This window comes from Rhinatrema bivittatum, chromosome 17 (genome assembly GCF_901001135.1).
Source record: "Rhinatrema bivittatum chromosome 17, aRhiBiv1.1, whole genome shotgun sequence".
NCBI lineage: Eukaryota > Metazoa > Chordata > Amphibia > Gymnophiona > Rhinatrematidae > Rhinatrema > Rhinatrema bivittatum.
Genome location: NC_042631.1, coordinates 38,716,563 through 38,732,393, shown reverse-complemented (window position 1 = coordinate 38,732,393; position 15,831 = coordinate 38,716,563). Strand labels below are relative to the sequence as shown.

Sequence of the window (15,831 nt, the reverse complement as noted above, 5' to 3'; positions counted from 1 at the left end):
CACAACATTATCAGGCCGATGCAATATCATGCACGCAGGCTAGCACACAGGTTAACCTGCGGTTGGACGTGCGTCCAAACCAGCACGGAGCTAATAGCGCTCATCACACATAAATGCCATATTGATGAGGCTATTAGCTAGTACCTCTATGTAAAAAAAAAACCAAACAAACTATGCACTTGACACACACACACACATTAACCCTCCAACATAAACGCCAACCCAGGAGCTGGCGTTAAGTATTGAGGAGCCCCAAAAGTTAAAAAGAAAAGCAGAAAATACTGCTTTTCTATGGCTCTTCTGACATAATATCATCAGGATATTAAGTTGGAGGAACCATAGAAAGCAGCAACATGGAAAAAAAACCAACAAAAAGAGCTTTGCCCACAGTCAGGTTCGGAAAACAGTCGCTCAATTTACGAATGTGCGTTTTCTAACTCGTGCACAGCCACTTCTCCTGGGCTCTGGATGCCGAAGAGATGCTAGGGATGCACAATTTCCCCAGCACCTCCTTTTTAATGCAGCAGCAGCTCATTAACGTACTGTATCGAGCACGGGGAGAGGTGGATGGGCACATTATGAAAGCGGGCGCTCAATCATGAATGCCTGTTTTTCGCGTGCCCATATTGCGTAGGCCTGTAGGTGTTTTAAGTTAGTGCGTGCTCATGATGGCATTAGTTGTTACTCCCAATGCAGAGAGCTGGGCTAGCTTACCACCTGCTTTCGTAGTGCTGGAAACTTAATTCCGAATCCGAGGTGGAGTAAAGCTTCCAGGGCCGACATTAGTCTATGATGGAAGCTGGAGTTCTGGTGCTGGGACCTCTAGTTGGGATTTTATGCGTAGAAAGCATGCTTTGTGCACAAAAAATGATTTCTGTGCAGAAAGCATTTTTGGTTGCATAAATCTTTTTATGCCTGGAAAGATTTGCATGCATAAACTGTTTTCTGTGCATAAACTTGTTTTTCTGTGCACTAAGCCTTTGCTATGCGCACACTTTCTGGTTTGTGCACACATTTTAACTCCTGATTGTATTAGCATGCTATTAACTGCATTTGGAGGTTTAAAAAAAAATTAGCTTTTGCATTGTGGAACTGCGTGCTGAATTTCAGCTTTTTGCATCGACCCCAAAGAGAGAGAGCAGATATGAGATGGAAGTCCTGGAACAGCCTCATACTCAGTGCGCTGCAGTATTCTAAGCTATTGAGGCAGCCACCCCACATCAGTCTGTTGAAAAGGTTCTGGCTTTGAGTGAGCAGGGCGAAACTCTAGGCTCTAACGCAGCCTTTCTGTTTGAAAAAAGAGCATTGAGGGGGGTAGGTCCAAGCTATACCCTTGGCTATTAATGCTTATTGAGGCCGATGCAATAAATGAGCAAGGAAAACAGGCGCTCAATGTCAAGCGCCCGCTTTCCTAATGCGCGCCCAGGCATCTCTCCTGGGTGCACAATTCAATATTTAAATGAGTCGCGCTGCCAAGGAGGCGCTAGGGACACATATGCACTCCCTAGCGCCTCCTTGGCAGCTGGCGCCCAGGAGAGGTGGCTGTCAGCGGGTTAGGAAAACGGACACTCAATTTTACGAACGTCCGTTTTCCTAACCGGTGCCCAGCCAGGAGTTAGGAAAATAGACTCTCGTTAATTGAGCATCCGTTTCCCTAACCTGACCGCCAGCACTTTAAAAAAAAATAAATAAATAAAAAAAAAAATTTTTTTTTTAAACCTTTTTGTTCCTCCAACTTAATATCACCACAATATTAAGTCTGAGGTTTACAGAAAAGCAATATTTTCTACTTTTCTGTTCATTTTTTTGGGCTACTCAGAAATTAACGCCTGCTCTGGGTAGGCCCCAAAGTATTTTTAGGCATTTGTATTTTTGACATGTTACTTTCATGATGTTTTGGTATTTGATGTGTGTCTAAGGAAGTTTGTACAGAAACATGTCATGCTGTGTAATGGATGTGAGCGAAGGCCTCTGGAGGTGAGGAATCTACTAAAACAAGAGATGAGTGATAGGGTGGGGGTCTCGAGAGGTGGAATGCTCCTGAGTAGGTTGGCCCCCAAGGCAGCCAATGATAATGCAAACTCCAGCTCACTATTGTGAAGAAAATGAATATAAAAAATAAAAAAGATAGCTTCACTGAAAGGAAAAGGCCTTCCCTTGGAAGTGACTGAAGTTGGACCATCCTGTTGTCACAGAAAAGTTCCTTGGTACTAGCCACCCTGGCTTAAAAAAACTGATAATGTTTCTTGTTTTGTATTTGTAATGGCTGCAGTTATTCATAGAATGGGGCGGGTGTCTGCTGTGTTGTAATGATCCCCCGCCGACCTGGCTTCTTGCTTCTGTGAAGATTAGCAGACCTGGTGTGTGGTGCATTATCATGCTGCCGAGCAGGGTGTGATATCAGCAGGCACCATCGAAGCAGCCCTAACTATTGTCTACTGCCATAAAATATGGAATGGAGCACAGCACTGGCTACGCTGACATAGGCTATTCCCGTGGGTCTGAACAGGGTTGTCCCCGTCTTTCGGTTACGTTAGAACATTCCCGGTTCTGATTGACTGGCAAACATGGAGAGCCCACAGGGTCGCTTCCTTCAGAAATGGCAGCTCTGAAAAAAGGTAAAAAAAATAAAGCAGTGAAGAACAATTAAAAAATAAATAAATTAAAAGGGGGGGGAGGGTTCAGTCTGGAATGGCCCCAATATTTTGTAACAAAATGTCAGAAGTGCTGCTGGCTGTGCTGCGTTCTGAGGCAATGGAAAATTGTCTTCATGCATTGCTGTTCCCTCTCCAGTATTAATGACGGGGTCACAAGTGCCTGCCCCAGGAGCTTGTAATCTGTTTGAGGAGAGAGGTTCAGTAGCTTGCAGAAGGTTGATGGAGGTGGGATTGGAACTTGGATCTTCAGATGTCGCTGCTTTGCCTTTAACGATGACTTACTCTTTTTTTTCTCTCTCTCTCCTTTTCCTTGCAGGACTAGTGAAGTTGGGAGTTCACTGTGTAACATGTCAAAAGGTCGCTATCAAGATTGTGAACAGAGAGAAACTCAGCGAGTCCGTGTTAATGAAGGTAATGTTCTAATGGGAGATCAAAAAGGAACAGGAAACGTTCTTGGCTTTTGTGGCTTGTGCTCTATGCAAAATTAATATCTTTAATTATGTTTAACAAGCATGGCTGTCTGTGTTAGGACAGCGCACTGCATAATAATTGAAAGAGGGCTAGGATTAAAGGGATGGAGAATACATGGGTTTAATTAAGAGCAGAATTAACTGCTGGCCTCGCAGCTCGGAAAGCGCTAGTAGATTCCTGGGTGTTGGAAATCCTGGCACTGCGGCATGGTTTCACGGATTCTGCTGTGCTCAGAGGGGTGGGAGTGTAAATACCGCACCGTACAAAGGTTAGCGGTGCTAGTGCGCTGTTGTGATCCGGGGAGTGAATGCGGGCTGTACTCGGGGAATGGGAGTGCGAGCCCTGACGGCTGGTGCACTGGTGTGTGTGTGTGTGTGTGTGTGTGTGTGTGTGTGTGGGGTCTGGAGCATTCAGAGGATGGAGTCTGTCTTTAAAGGGAGGAACCTTGCTAATATGCTCTGAATCTTCCTGCGGCTGCTAGTGCCTTGTGCTTGCACTGTTCCATCTTCTGAGCTATTATGTTTGATTTGTCGGGTCAGGGAGCTCTTTGGTACTCTAATAACCTGAGATTAGGTCCCCCATTTGGCTCAAGGTCATAAGAGGCAGATTAATCTGGTCTTCTTTTTTTTCCCCCTCATTGCATAAATGGGCTTTTCATGAGGAAATGTGTACGTAGGACTGACTCAGCCTCTCCTTTGGTGACCTGACCTGGATAATGGTGTTCAGCTCCAGAAGCTGGCGCCTTGACTTTCTCAGTTACTGGAAAATGATGTTTAGTGCTGTTTGTGGTTAAGGGGGTTTCTGACCCCTCGTTAGGGTGTGTATGGCCTCGCGTGTAAAGCCAATGCTGGTATCAAACCGTTCTCCGTCACGGGCCTCCTTTCAGTGCTTGCCTTTTGCTGCTGCTTTTCATTCCTGCCACTTAATTCCTTTCCTCCTGCTCCGGAAGAAATGTTCTTTCTATCTCTTCTGACTTCTTCTCCTGATGCTGCTCCTATTGCCGGGGCGGGAGGAGCTCGCTGTTCCTCACTGAGTGCCCATAATCCTTCTATTTTATTTTATTTATAAAGTTTTTTATCAGATGGCCAAAAAAACACTTTTTTTCCCCCCTTATAATTAAAATGGACCTGACCTGCTGCAGAGCACTCCTTTTGGTCCTGTTTCCCTAACCAGCCCTCTACCTCCTCCTCCTCACCCCCTTTGTTTCATTTTCGTTTCTTCAGTGCTCCAGCGATTCTTCTCACGTGGAGAACGGCTGGAACTCTTGGCACCCAATAAACCAGTGCAGGCAGGCAGGGAGGGGCTGCTTGGGCTGCCCACGCCACCCCATCTAGGGCTACTCTGCCTCCGATCTCTCGGATTCAGGAAACCTTATTGGCATGACTGTTGGTATATATATCTATTGCCAAAGTAATAAAGTGTCAAAAAAAAAAATACACAAGAGAAAGCGTTTAGAACAGTAGTGATAAAATTCCTAAGTACAGAAAGAGCAATTCCAGGATTCTGTTAATGCTTAGCACTGTTTCAGGCCTGGCGCTACAACGCATTTTGCTGCCATAGCTGTTCTTCGCCCCCCCCCACCAAGGTATAAGCGGAGAAATTCCTTCTCATTCTTTTGTTGGAAGTCTCTTATCTTTTCTGTCTGCTTTGGGAAATGTGCATCTTTTATACCTCTTTATAGTTTGCACGGCGCGGGAGGAAATGCATTTGCCTGGGTTTCCCCCTCCAGCATTGATTGCCTTGTTTCTTGGTGTTTCTGTGTAAACGTTGCTGTTTCGTGATTTGCGGTCCCTTATTCTGTATGTGGTGGGGTTTTGTCTGCCATGCACTCTCTCTCTCTCTCTCTCTCTCATATGTTGACCAGCATCACACAGTGTGTGTGTGTCCCAAGCAGGCTTAAACACTGCCCAAGGTAATAAAACCTGAATAAAAAAGGTGAGAGCTGAATTTTACTCATGCAGGAACAATTGAGTCCAGATGCAGTGAGCTAATGGTGCACTAAAGCATTGAGAGTCGAGAGAAAAAAATCACCCTGAACTGAAAACGTACACAAAGATGTTTAGTGTGCATAAAATGATTTATGCGCTTAAACCATGATTAGAACACAAAGCATACTTTCTGTGCAAAAGACCTATTTTATACGCAGAAATCATGGTTTAGGCGCATGAATCCCGCGTATTCAACCCCCGCACCACACACTGCCCATAGGCTCCCTGGCTCTGCCTTTGACCAGCAGTTGTCTCTTGAGCATAAAGTGAATGTCAGTAAAGCTTACGCACCGCTCTGCATCAGGAAGGGGGGCGGGGCCTGGTCAACATGGGACTGGCATGAAGGAGTGCTAGCATGCGCACGCTAGCCCCCGGGTTCTATGCACACTTGTGCGTAAAAATCCTCGAACGTGCGCACGATAGCACTCCTTATTTCAGCAGGTGCTGTGTTCATTCCTAGCACCTCTGCTGGTAGATTGCCTTCTCTGTAATCACAATCATATGAACTTGGTTAGATTTAGAGTGATTTTCCCCCCAGACTCGTGCCCTTTCTATTTGAAAAGTTGAAGAAACCCAGATGAAAATGCTTTGAGTTTTCTGGGCCAAAAGACTAGTAAGATTTCAAGGTACAGGGAGGAAGCAGAAACCTCCCTTATTATTGCGCTTATTTCTTTTTCTCTTTTTCCATCTGTTCTGTGACTGTGTATACAGTACCTTGGCATCTAGTTCCCCATTTGCACCATATTTGCAAAAGATTCTTTGGCATATGTACAAAACTCATGAAGAGATCTAGAGAGCGGAGCCCAATCTGCTGTATCTATCTATAGAATCCACGTACGTTTTACAGTATTTGTGCATAGAGGGCATACATTTTTCTAGTGCCAGTGTCTGTAGGATTTCTTTCCACAGTGCTGGTAATGATTATCTGTTTCTGTTCATTACATTTCAGGCTCTCCTCCCTGGTGCAGCCGTGTGCTGCAGTGTGTTTATAGGTAGAGTAAATGTTTTTTTTGTACTGTGCAGCTGCTTGAAACATGGGCAAGGCATGTACAGAGGCAGCATTTGGTAATGCACCTTCCAATCGTAATTGAATACCGTCGAGCAGCATGAGTCGGAAGGGCTGCTTCAGAGAGGAAGTATGTAGAGAGGAGTAAAGAACATGGTTCTCTTGCTGCTCAATACTGGATCAGCAGTGGTGCTGCAAGGCAGGACTGAGGTGCATTGGAAGAGCTGTGTGGGGAGGGTGGTCAGTGCTGGGATAGCAGTGGTGGTGCAGGGCAGGACTGAGATTACTTGTCAGAACTATGGGAGGATTCAGTACTGGATCAGCAGCAGCGCTGCAGGGCAGGACTGAAGTGCATTTGGCAGTGTGCGTGTATGGGGATTTTGTACTGGATCAGCAGTAGTGCTGCGGTGGCAGAGCTGTGTGTGGGGTAGTGTGGGTCAGTACTGGGAATAGCAGTGGTGCTGCAGGACAGGACTGAGATGCAGTGACGGAGCTGTGTGACGCTTGAGCAGTATCTGTCCAGACTCTATGACTTTTATCATTACTGCTGTATTAGCCCTCCGCTGTCATAAGCATTCAAAGCAATCTGAGCACCAATCTGAGCACTTTTCGAGAAAGGGGAAGGATGAGATCCTCTCTATCCTCACTGGCAATAGAAAGGAAAAACTGCACTTCAGCTGAGGAAATAAATCCTGGGAGAATTAAACTCATCGCCTTTCCAGACCCATTTGATCAATCCCCCAGCTTCTCTTGTTTTCCTCTCTATTACAAAGCGTGAATGCTTTATCTGGCAGACGGGGGTGGGGGAGGGCTGTGCGGTGTGTGGGACGATGACAGATGTCCCTCCTTTCAGTTATTTTTACATGGAGATTGTTTGAGCGAGGCGCAGATGTGGCCCAGCGTGGACGGGAAGATCTGTTTTCTCTTGCCATGGGCTTGTTTTCGTGCATTTTTACGCCAGCCTTGCTGGGAGGCAGGTGTCCGAGCTGTGAGCGTGCGAGACGGCGCGCTTTCATTTCTCTGCAGCGAGCCCTGCCACCCGCTAGTCGGAGGCTGAGCGTGGCCTCGCCCGCTGACCCTGGCCCTCTTTGTGCTGATGGGAAAGAGAATGCAATTAACTCCTGGCTGGCTTGCTCCTTGCTTTCTCTTTCAGAAAAATGGCAGTGTTTTTTTGTTTTGTTTTCCTTTTTTTTTTGCCCTCTGAATTCTTTTTACTTCTTTTACTTCTTTTTCATTTTTCTTTCTTGTTTGCATGTTTTGCCTTCCATGTCACCCTTCCTGTCCCTGTGAGATAGAAGCACTGTGAGGGGGATACTGTGTTCTTCATATCCTTGTCTCTGACATCCCTGTACAACCTTGTAGCAGTTGAAGGGTGGCAGGGTTCCTCCTCAGCCCGAAGGGCTTACTGTGTAAGCTGGGGGGGGGGGGGAAAGATCACGGAAACCGCAGGGAGAGGGAACTTGAATGCAGAGAGGTTTGACGACTTGCTGAAGGTCACAAAGTGAGTGTGACAGATGGGATGCAAATACAGGACCCTGTGGTCGGTTTCGTGTATTGTTTCTCTGCCGCACTGCCTGCACTTCACTCCTACACACGTTACAAGCTGTACTGGCACTGGTGCCTAATGCCGCCCCCCCTTCCTGTTCCCCCCTTCCCTTTCTGTCGCTACTCAAGGCAGTGCTTCCACTGGCAAAAAGTGAAATTGGTCATGGCTGACAATGACCAGCAGCACGGCCTCAGCATTTCATCTTCGGTACTGTGCAAGCCAGAATTACCAAAGCAGAGATTGTCCAAGTAAGCAAGATGCCCAGAGATGCCCCTAGCTTGAACTTTCAAAGAATCCAGTAGGTTATAGAATTAATTCACAATATGTTCCTTTAAGGTTCTTCTTTTTTTTTTTTTATGGAAATGACCTTGTGTGGTTGCTGTGACCATCCTCAGCTGATAGGATCAGATCTTACAATTGGATTTCAACCGAAAAGAGGCAGAGAAGTGACCTCTCAGTTTCTGTACGTGTGCTGCTCCTTATGTCTGCATGCAGTGGAGATGCAGGGCTTAGGAAGACGTTTGAGTGTCTCTTACCTCTGTGCAGGGCTTTCAAATTTATTATTATTTTTATATATACTAGTTGAGTTGAATTAATGTCAAATATTAAAGAATGCATTGCATAGTGACAAAGTAGATAAGGACCAATTGGCTCGTTCTCTCTGCCCGGTTGTCTTCATTTCTGGTTCCACTTGGGGATATGTGTATGTAAATTCCTAAAATCAGCAGCCCATGTCTTTTACCCAATCTCTCAATCCTGCTACAAATGCACTCTGAATCTGTCCCAAGCGTGCTGGCCTCCCCTGGCAGGCTATTTTAGGCTTTATCGTTTCTCACCAAAACCTTTTGACTAGTACTTACGTTTTGCTTCCTCTTTGTTTTCCTGCTTTGGAATTGGACCAGTGTCCCTGAGACGTCCAGGTGTTGACTCACTGTGGCCTAGCCCTGGGTTATGCTAGTGGTTCTGATAGCCCTTCGATCCCAAATAGACCTGGATTTCAGGATAACTGAAGTATGCAAATGCATGTGTGCAAATATACAGTAAATGACACGAATATTCATTGTGGATATCCTGAAAACCAGAATTGTCTGGTGTCATGAGAATAATATTGCATGCAGATTGTATATAATGCTAGTCTTGGTTTTTTACTTTGCTATTGTTCCTTCTTGCAGACCTTCCCATGCACCCATTTCCCTATTGATCTGTACTCTGTCCCTTATTGCCATCTTTCTGGTCCATCTGGTTAACTTCTTCCTCCCAAAGCTGCAGCAGAGTCAGAAGAAAGGTCTAGAACGGGTAGATGTGAATCGGTTATTTACTCTTTCGGATAATAGAAAGACTAGGGGGCACTCCATGAAGTTAGCATGGGGCACATTTAAAACTAATCGGAGAAAGTTCTTTTTTACTGAACACACAATTAAGCTCTGGAATTTGTTGCCAGAGGATGTGGTTAGTGCAGTTAGTATAGCTGTGTTTAAAAAAGGATTGGATAAGTTCTTGGAGGAGAAGTCCATTACCTGCTATTAAGTTCACTTAGAGAATAGCCACTGCCATTAGCAATGGTTACATGGAATAGACTTAGTTTTTGGGTACTTGCCAGGTTCTTATGGCCTGGATTGGCCACTGTTGGAAACAGGATGCTGGGCTTGATGGACCCTTGGTCTGACCCAGTATGGCATCTTCTTATGTTCTTAAGAGGAGCTGGGGAATGCCTGCTTTCATCACCTTCCCCTCCTCCTTCCTTGCCTTTGGAATCTGTGCAGATGAGACGGCACCGTGGCCTGTGCTTCAGTGTCCCTTTTATCTTTTGAACACTCCTTCTGTCCCACAGATATCCCCTCCTGAAGAGTCCACGTCCATTCTTCCCCGTCTCTCTCTCTTCTGTGATTCATTCTAGCCCTTTAGCTTTGCCGTTTGGCTAACTGCCGTCCTCTCTTATCTCTCTTTTATTTACCTGGCCTGCTAAGTCTCCTTTCGGTTTATCAGCTTTCTGCGTGGTACTTTCTCCCATAGGCAGCACTAGAGCAGATGCCTTATCACACACTCCTGGAACTACCTGCTCACCCTTGGAATATTATTTTTGCTGTAAATATGACCCAGCCGTACGTTTTTTTCCCCCGCAGGAGATGCGGGAGGAGAACAAGTGAAGGTGCATAGTCCAGAACTGTAAAAGCACTTACATCTGCCCTGTAACTTATCTGTGCAATATTCAAAATTGCACCTGGCTCATTGACACCTGTCTGCACAGCAAGGCAATGGCAGAGCAGCTTAATGTCCACTATAACACAACAGAGTAGAGTGAAACCACTGAACATATAGGACGTCTTAAAACACCAGTGAGCATTTAGCCTGTTGATTGCTGGGTAATAAATGGTGCACGTAGAGCTGAAATCCTTGGTTTTGACCTTCTAAGATGAAAAGTAGTGAATTGATAAGTAATACATTTGTAATGGCCTTAACGTAATTGAGAGAGTAATGATGTGAGATGACGACGCATTTCGGATGATTGCATCAGGAGGTGAAATTGCCCTTTTCGGTGTGTTTCCATCTCACGCTAGCACTGTGTGACACACCCTGTGGAGCAACGTGGGAAAACCATAGGTGTTGCAGGATCTGAGGACCTCTGCAGGAATGGGAGACTCTCCCAAGATTCACCCCCCAGTGTTTATAAAGTTCTTAGTGCTGGCAGACTCCCCTAGGCATCTCGCTGCCGTCCCCGCCATTTCTGCTCTTCTCCCCTTAAGTGTCAAGAGATTTCCCTCAAGCACAGCACTCTGCTGCTGTCCCTCTCGCCTCAGCAGCGAGAGACGCCCCCCCCCCAACTCTCCACCCTTATCTCTCTTATTTTGCAGTGCTGGCAAATTCCCCTGAGCACATCCCCCCCCCCCCCGTTTCTTTCCTGCACTCCCCATTTCCATAGCTCTGATTATGCTGTACTGAGCCTTGTAGAAGGAGCCACTGCTGCATCAATTTCCCTTTTAAGAAAGTGATCTGAAAGAATTAAAATCTTTCCTGGAAAATAAGTGTGTAAAATTAACTTTGAGAGGTTAAAATGGGCTGGTTTTTTTTCATTTGGGGAGGTGGGAAGAGGAAAGGAGTGGGTTAATGCATTAAATGTACCCTGGATTAATAACACATTTAATGCAATAACCCTCTTTCTGGGTTTTGTTTTGTTTTTTGCTATGAATGTGACCTTTCAAATTTAGAGAGAAATTTTACACGCCACGTGAGCCTCCTTCCATGATCACAACTAAAACAACAAGCTGGTTGGCTCAAGCCAGCTGTTAGAAAATAATCTTGCATTGCTTAAAAGGGAATTTATCAGGGCAGTAAAGTGTGGTCAAGGTGGGAGGCAGCTCCGTGACTATGCATTGGCCGTCCCTTGGTATTTAAGCTGTGTGATTATCCTCTGCAGACAGGTACATGTGGCATTCTCAGTCTTGGCAAGGAGAGGCGAGTGTGTGTGGGTGTCTATCCAGCCACCTTCTTATTGCAGCTCTCTCTAGGTGGCAGTCCAGGGGAGGGTAAACAAAAAAAAAACTCCTTGCCTATCTGGACTTGGTGGTCCTGTACAGAGGCACAAAATCCTTCTCGACAAAGAGTAGTTTGACCCAAATCAGTGCTGCAGTGAGTTTTTCCATGGACAAAGACCGATTTAGTCTGGGATGGGGTACTGGACAGCCTGCCCATCCATCACTGGCAGAAGCTGTGCTTGTCATCGGTTGCCCTGGTAACCCCCCCCCCCCCCCCCACTCTCTCTGCTGAGACAGGAAGCACCCAGCAGCAGCAGCAGCACCACCCACCCACGCCAGCTATACCCAGGCTGCAGCCCAAGAAAGAGAGAGAAAACGCCTTAAGATTCCCACTTCAATCCCCAGGACAGAGATATTTTTAAGATTAAAAAAAAAATCTTCCTTCCATTCGTACGAAATTGAAGAAGATCTGGTTCGTTTCTGTGCTGTTGATCAGAAGCCCTGTGCAGCCATATCCGTGGTGCTCGTAAAGAGTGAATCAGGCACAGACGGCTGACAAATGGATTCAGGGTTTGTGAACAGACAAATATTAATATGCAAGATGTGAAACGCATTAGGAACGGAAAGAGAGGAACGCCGACCTTAAGTGGAAGGAAGCGAGCCAGGCGATGCCCTCCCTAATCTAGCCAGCACCGCTTTTTTAAAAACCGTCCCATCAGATATTACCTGTTATCTTTATTTCGCGTCCCCCCCTGCTATAAGTGCTTTCCCTTGCTATCTTATTCCCCCCATCTTTAGCTATCTCTTCCCTTTATTTATCTAGGAATTTGTATGCCGCCTATTCACAGCGCTAGGCGGCTTAACAGTAATATAGGTAATGTAATCACTTCAAAAACAACGCCACACAGCGCGCGTCTCCACACGTGAAGACGGGCGATTCTGTGCACTTCACAAATCAAAGGCCCGACTATAAATAGATGGTTTCCTAAGTTTTGTTTTTGTTCGGCCACCCGCAGTACGGGCCCAGCACCCGAGAATATCCTCTCTCTCTCTCTCAGATCAGCCAGCTGCGCTTGTGTCAAGGAGGGCACCTCCAGAAGTCCTCTCCGGGAAGATGGCAGAGCACCCGCGGCATTATAAATCCACGGCGGAGAGTCTATTTTTAACCAGTGCAGTTCTCACAGTTAACCAGTGCAGTCTATTTTTAACCAGTGCAGTTCTCACAGTGCAGCAGAAATATGCCAGACACTTTGCGGCAGAGGTTTGCAAAACTCGCAGGGTGCGCGGTGCATTTTTTGGGTGGCCCTAAAAACGGCGCGTTACAATAATCCAGGGCCTGGACCACCGAGCAAAATTCCCGAGGACCTAAAACAGGACATAGTGTCAGTAAGCGCAGTTTATAGTGCCCAGACTTAGTGATGGCTTTAATTTCTCTGTCCTGCCCGCTCTCCCCCTCCCCCTCCCCCCGCCCTTTCATTCTATTACACCCTTCCCTTACACTTTTTTTTTTTTTTTTTTGCGTATGCTCTTTCTCCATTGAATCCCTCTGTCACACTTTCTGCTTAGGAAATAATTAATGGAACATTAGTTTCTGATTAACTTGCACATGATAACTTTGTTGTAACAGATATATGCTGTGCTTGCATTTACAGATATTTTGTTTGACGGTATGGAAACTCACTTTGTCCTGATTTTGTTGCTGCAGTTCACTGCAAGTATTACCCAGAGAAATCAAACTACATGATTAATGTACAAAATCAGCTTCCTACATATGTACGTAACCTGTAGCTGAAGGAAGCTTTGCGTAGCATTTACTGCTAAGGAAGACGTATGTTGTATGTTGGCTGCTGAGAAATGTGCAGCACTTCTGGAGCATGAGATACAGACATTCCCCCCTGCTTAAGAAAAGCTTCTGCACTTGCAACCTGCTGATGGCTTCAGGACGTATAACGCTAGAGTTCCTGCCTATTATTGTTTTGTTCTTGGATCCATGTAAGCCATTCATTACTGGTGGTTGTGTTGGGCATCATCTTTGCAAAGAGCATTAGTCATGCAGTGGAAAAGTGAGGTGATGTTTTGGGTATTGCGTTCCTATCTGAAATTGGTAGGGATGTGCCTATGCGTGTCTCTTGATCAGCCTTGCCAGCACTATACATTTTTTTTTTTTAATTTAATACATCGAACTGGAATCAAATATAGTAACACAACAAGAATAGCACTCTGTTACAATAAGTATAAATCCAAATCCCATATTCTGCTCCGGCATTTTTCATTTTTTAACCCCTCCTCCTCCTCACCTCCCCCCCTATATTCTCATAAACATTCTTCCAAAACATCAAACAAACCAAAACCAAAATGTGTTCCAATATAAATGTAAGTTTACCTCTACTAATCGAGGACATAATCGGTCTCTGCCTATCAGCCAATCTCCAGTTGAACCCATCTTTCCAAAGTGTCACACAGTGTGCCTGCTTCATACTGAGCTCCAGAAATGTTCAAGAAATGTACCGACTTGCTCCTTCTGTGAGGGGTCCAGCTGGGGATTTCAGCCTCTGAGTTTCTGACCACACCCCAGGGACTATGAATATATCCCTTTGCTAAGTCAGTAAGAGAACCCTGACTGCCTATTGCTTTTCCCTTATCCCTTTATCCTGTCCAGGGCTGGGTTCTGAATCCTAATCTGCATGGGACACGTGCTATTGCATCAGCTAAAATTACGGGATCTCTCTAGAGTTGCCAATTGGTTTCATTTTTTTTGAGGACAGATTTATCCAGTCCTGGCTTCACCCCGCTGAATGCATGGATTTTTAGTTCTATTGGTCGCTTTAAAAAAAAAAAAAATGCAGGACTGGAACAGATTGTACTGAAAACAAATGGAGCCAGCTGGCAGTCCTAGATCTCTCCCAAATTCAGCAGATGACCCTTCTCCTTCAGCTCAGTGGTACAAGTAGGGTCCATGATTTGGATCCTGAAATTTTCTATCTGAGATCGTGAGATCCCCAGGCTGTAGCAGTGGTGAGAACTCATCTAATGCCAACAGTGGGAATGCCCAACTGACCAGAGGATGGAGGATAGGAAGAGATTTACCAAACCTCAGAAATCTTTTGCCCGCTTGAGCAGGTGCTTATTTGGTATAGTGAGGAAGACAGAACCAAAGCTAAGGGAATCGGTCCTCTAACTGTAAATCCATGGTTTGAAGCCGGTGAAATGCGCATTCAGTTCTGGGGATCTTTGGGTAGAGCTCTAGAGCTGTGGTGCTGGGATGACTGGAAGGGGAAGGATGTCCTCTGTGGATACTTACCATAAACAACCTCCTTATTTTTGCTTTTCTTGTTTGAATGCAGTTTTCTCATCAGAAAGCTCTGTACTCTGCTGCTGAGAAACAAGGTTTTTCACTCCAGCAGAATGACACAAAAGGGGGTTTACTCCTCAGTGAGCAGCCTCACTCAGATCTAAACGTGCAGTCCTTGATGAGCTAAAGAAACATGCAGTGTCAGGGAAGCATGTGGGGAGCATGCCATGCAGCACCGGCAGGATGTGTGCGCATTTCTAACCCGTTCTCCCAGGGGAGCTGTGGTATGTATCCTCACCAAACCACTTGCAGCATTGCACCTAGAAGTGCATGCAGGAGCAGCTTCTCATGAAGGGATAAGGCTTACCTGAGTTCATCTTTTGGGTGTGAAGAACTGAAAGGTAATGGTGAAAGAGGGGAGGGCTGTGAAAGGATGCAGTCCTATTCCACTGAAAGCAGGAGACAAAGATACAAAAATCAGGTTAGCAAGAGTGTAATCACTTCTAATCACAAAAAAACCTCAGGAACAATCCCCTCTATAAGTAGCAAAAATAACGAAAAAGAGGATGAAGTTGAAGTACATCGGTAAATACTATTGTCTGGAACGTTAGCCAGCACTTCTGACTGCTGAGTATGTTCTGTACTGTTTTTGATGTATTTGTACTAGTTTTCTCTTATATTTTTTCATTAAATGTTCTCAAAATTTGCTCTTTTAATTTTTAAATGCACATAACATTTCTTTCATTTTGCAAACTTAGAATATAAATTGCCTTCCAATATTGATCACAGTTCTATCTCGATCTCAAAAAGAGCAGGATAGTACTAATGTTGTAGTTAAGATACATAACATATTGTTTAATGTTATGTATCTTAACTAAATCCCAGTTCATACTTCCTGTTCTCTGTAAGACACACATATGTTATGTCATCCCTAAGTTACTTGTAAACCGAAGTGATTAGTAACATTGTTACTAGAACTGCGGTATATAAAAAATGTTAAATAAAATAAATAAATAATGTGTACTTATCTTGAAGTTGGCAGTAGAGCTGTTGGCTTTCCAGTGGATTATTTAACCCTGCTCAATGTTTCATGCCCGACACTGACAGCATTTCAACGGACACTGTCTGCTTCAGGGGCTAGAGAGAAGACTAAATATATACAGATCACCAAAGTGTTAAACAATTCCAACAGTAAAACCAACAAAGCAGTTCATGCATTTACTTACTTACTGTTTGATCGCTATTTCATTCTTACAGCTGCCATCTTGAAAAGATCTTCAACATCTTACCTCATTTTTTTTGCAATTCCCAGGACCAATTAACTATTTGCTTGCAAATTACATCACGTTGGGGCATTTCTCGCAGTGCTTTCCTCCAAACACTACAACCATTCGGCTG

At 45.1% G+C, this 15,831-nt stretch overlaps 1 protein-coding gene across 5 annotated transcripts in view; it reads left to right on the top strand.

Moving 5' to 3' along the window:
- BRSK2 (BR serine/threonine kinase 2) overlaps window positions 1–15,831 on the top strand; it is an 830,501-nt gene that overhangs the window by 427,197 nt on the left and 387,473 nt on the right. For all 5 annotated transcript variants that reach the window (XM_029582478.1, XM_029582480.1, XM_029582479.1 and 2 more), the window contains exon 2: window positions 2,974–3,068. In XM_029582478.1, the coding sequence (XP_029438338.1) occupies window positions 2,974–3,068 (95 nt within the window). The remainder of the gene's footprint in view (window positions 1–2,973; window positions 3,069–15,831) is intronic.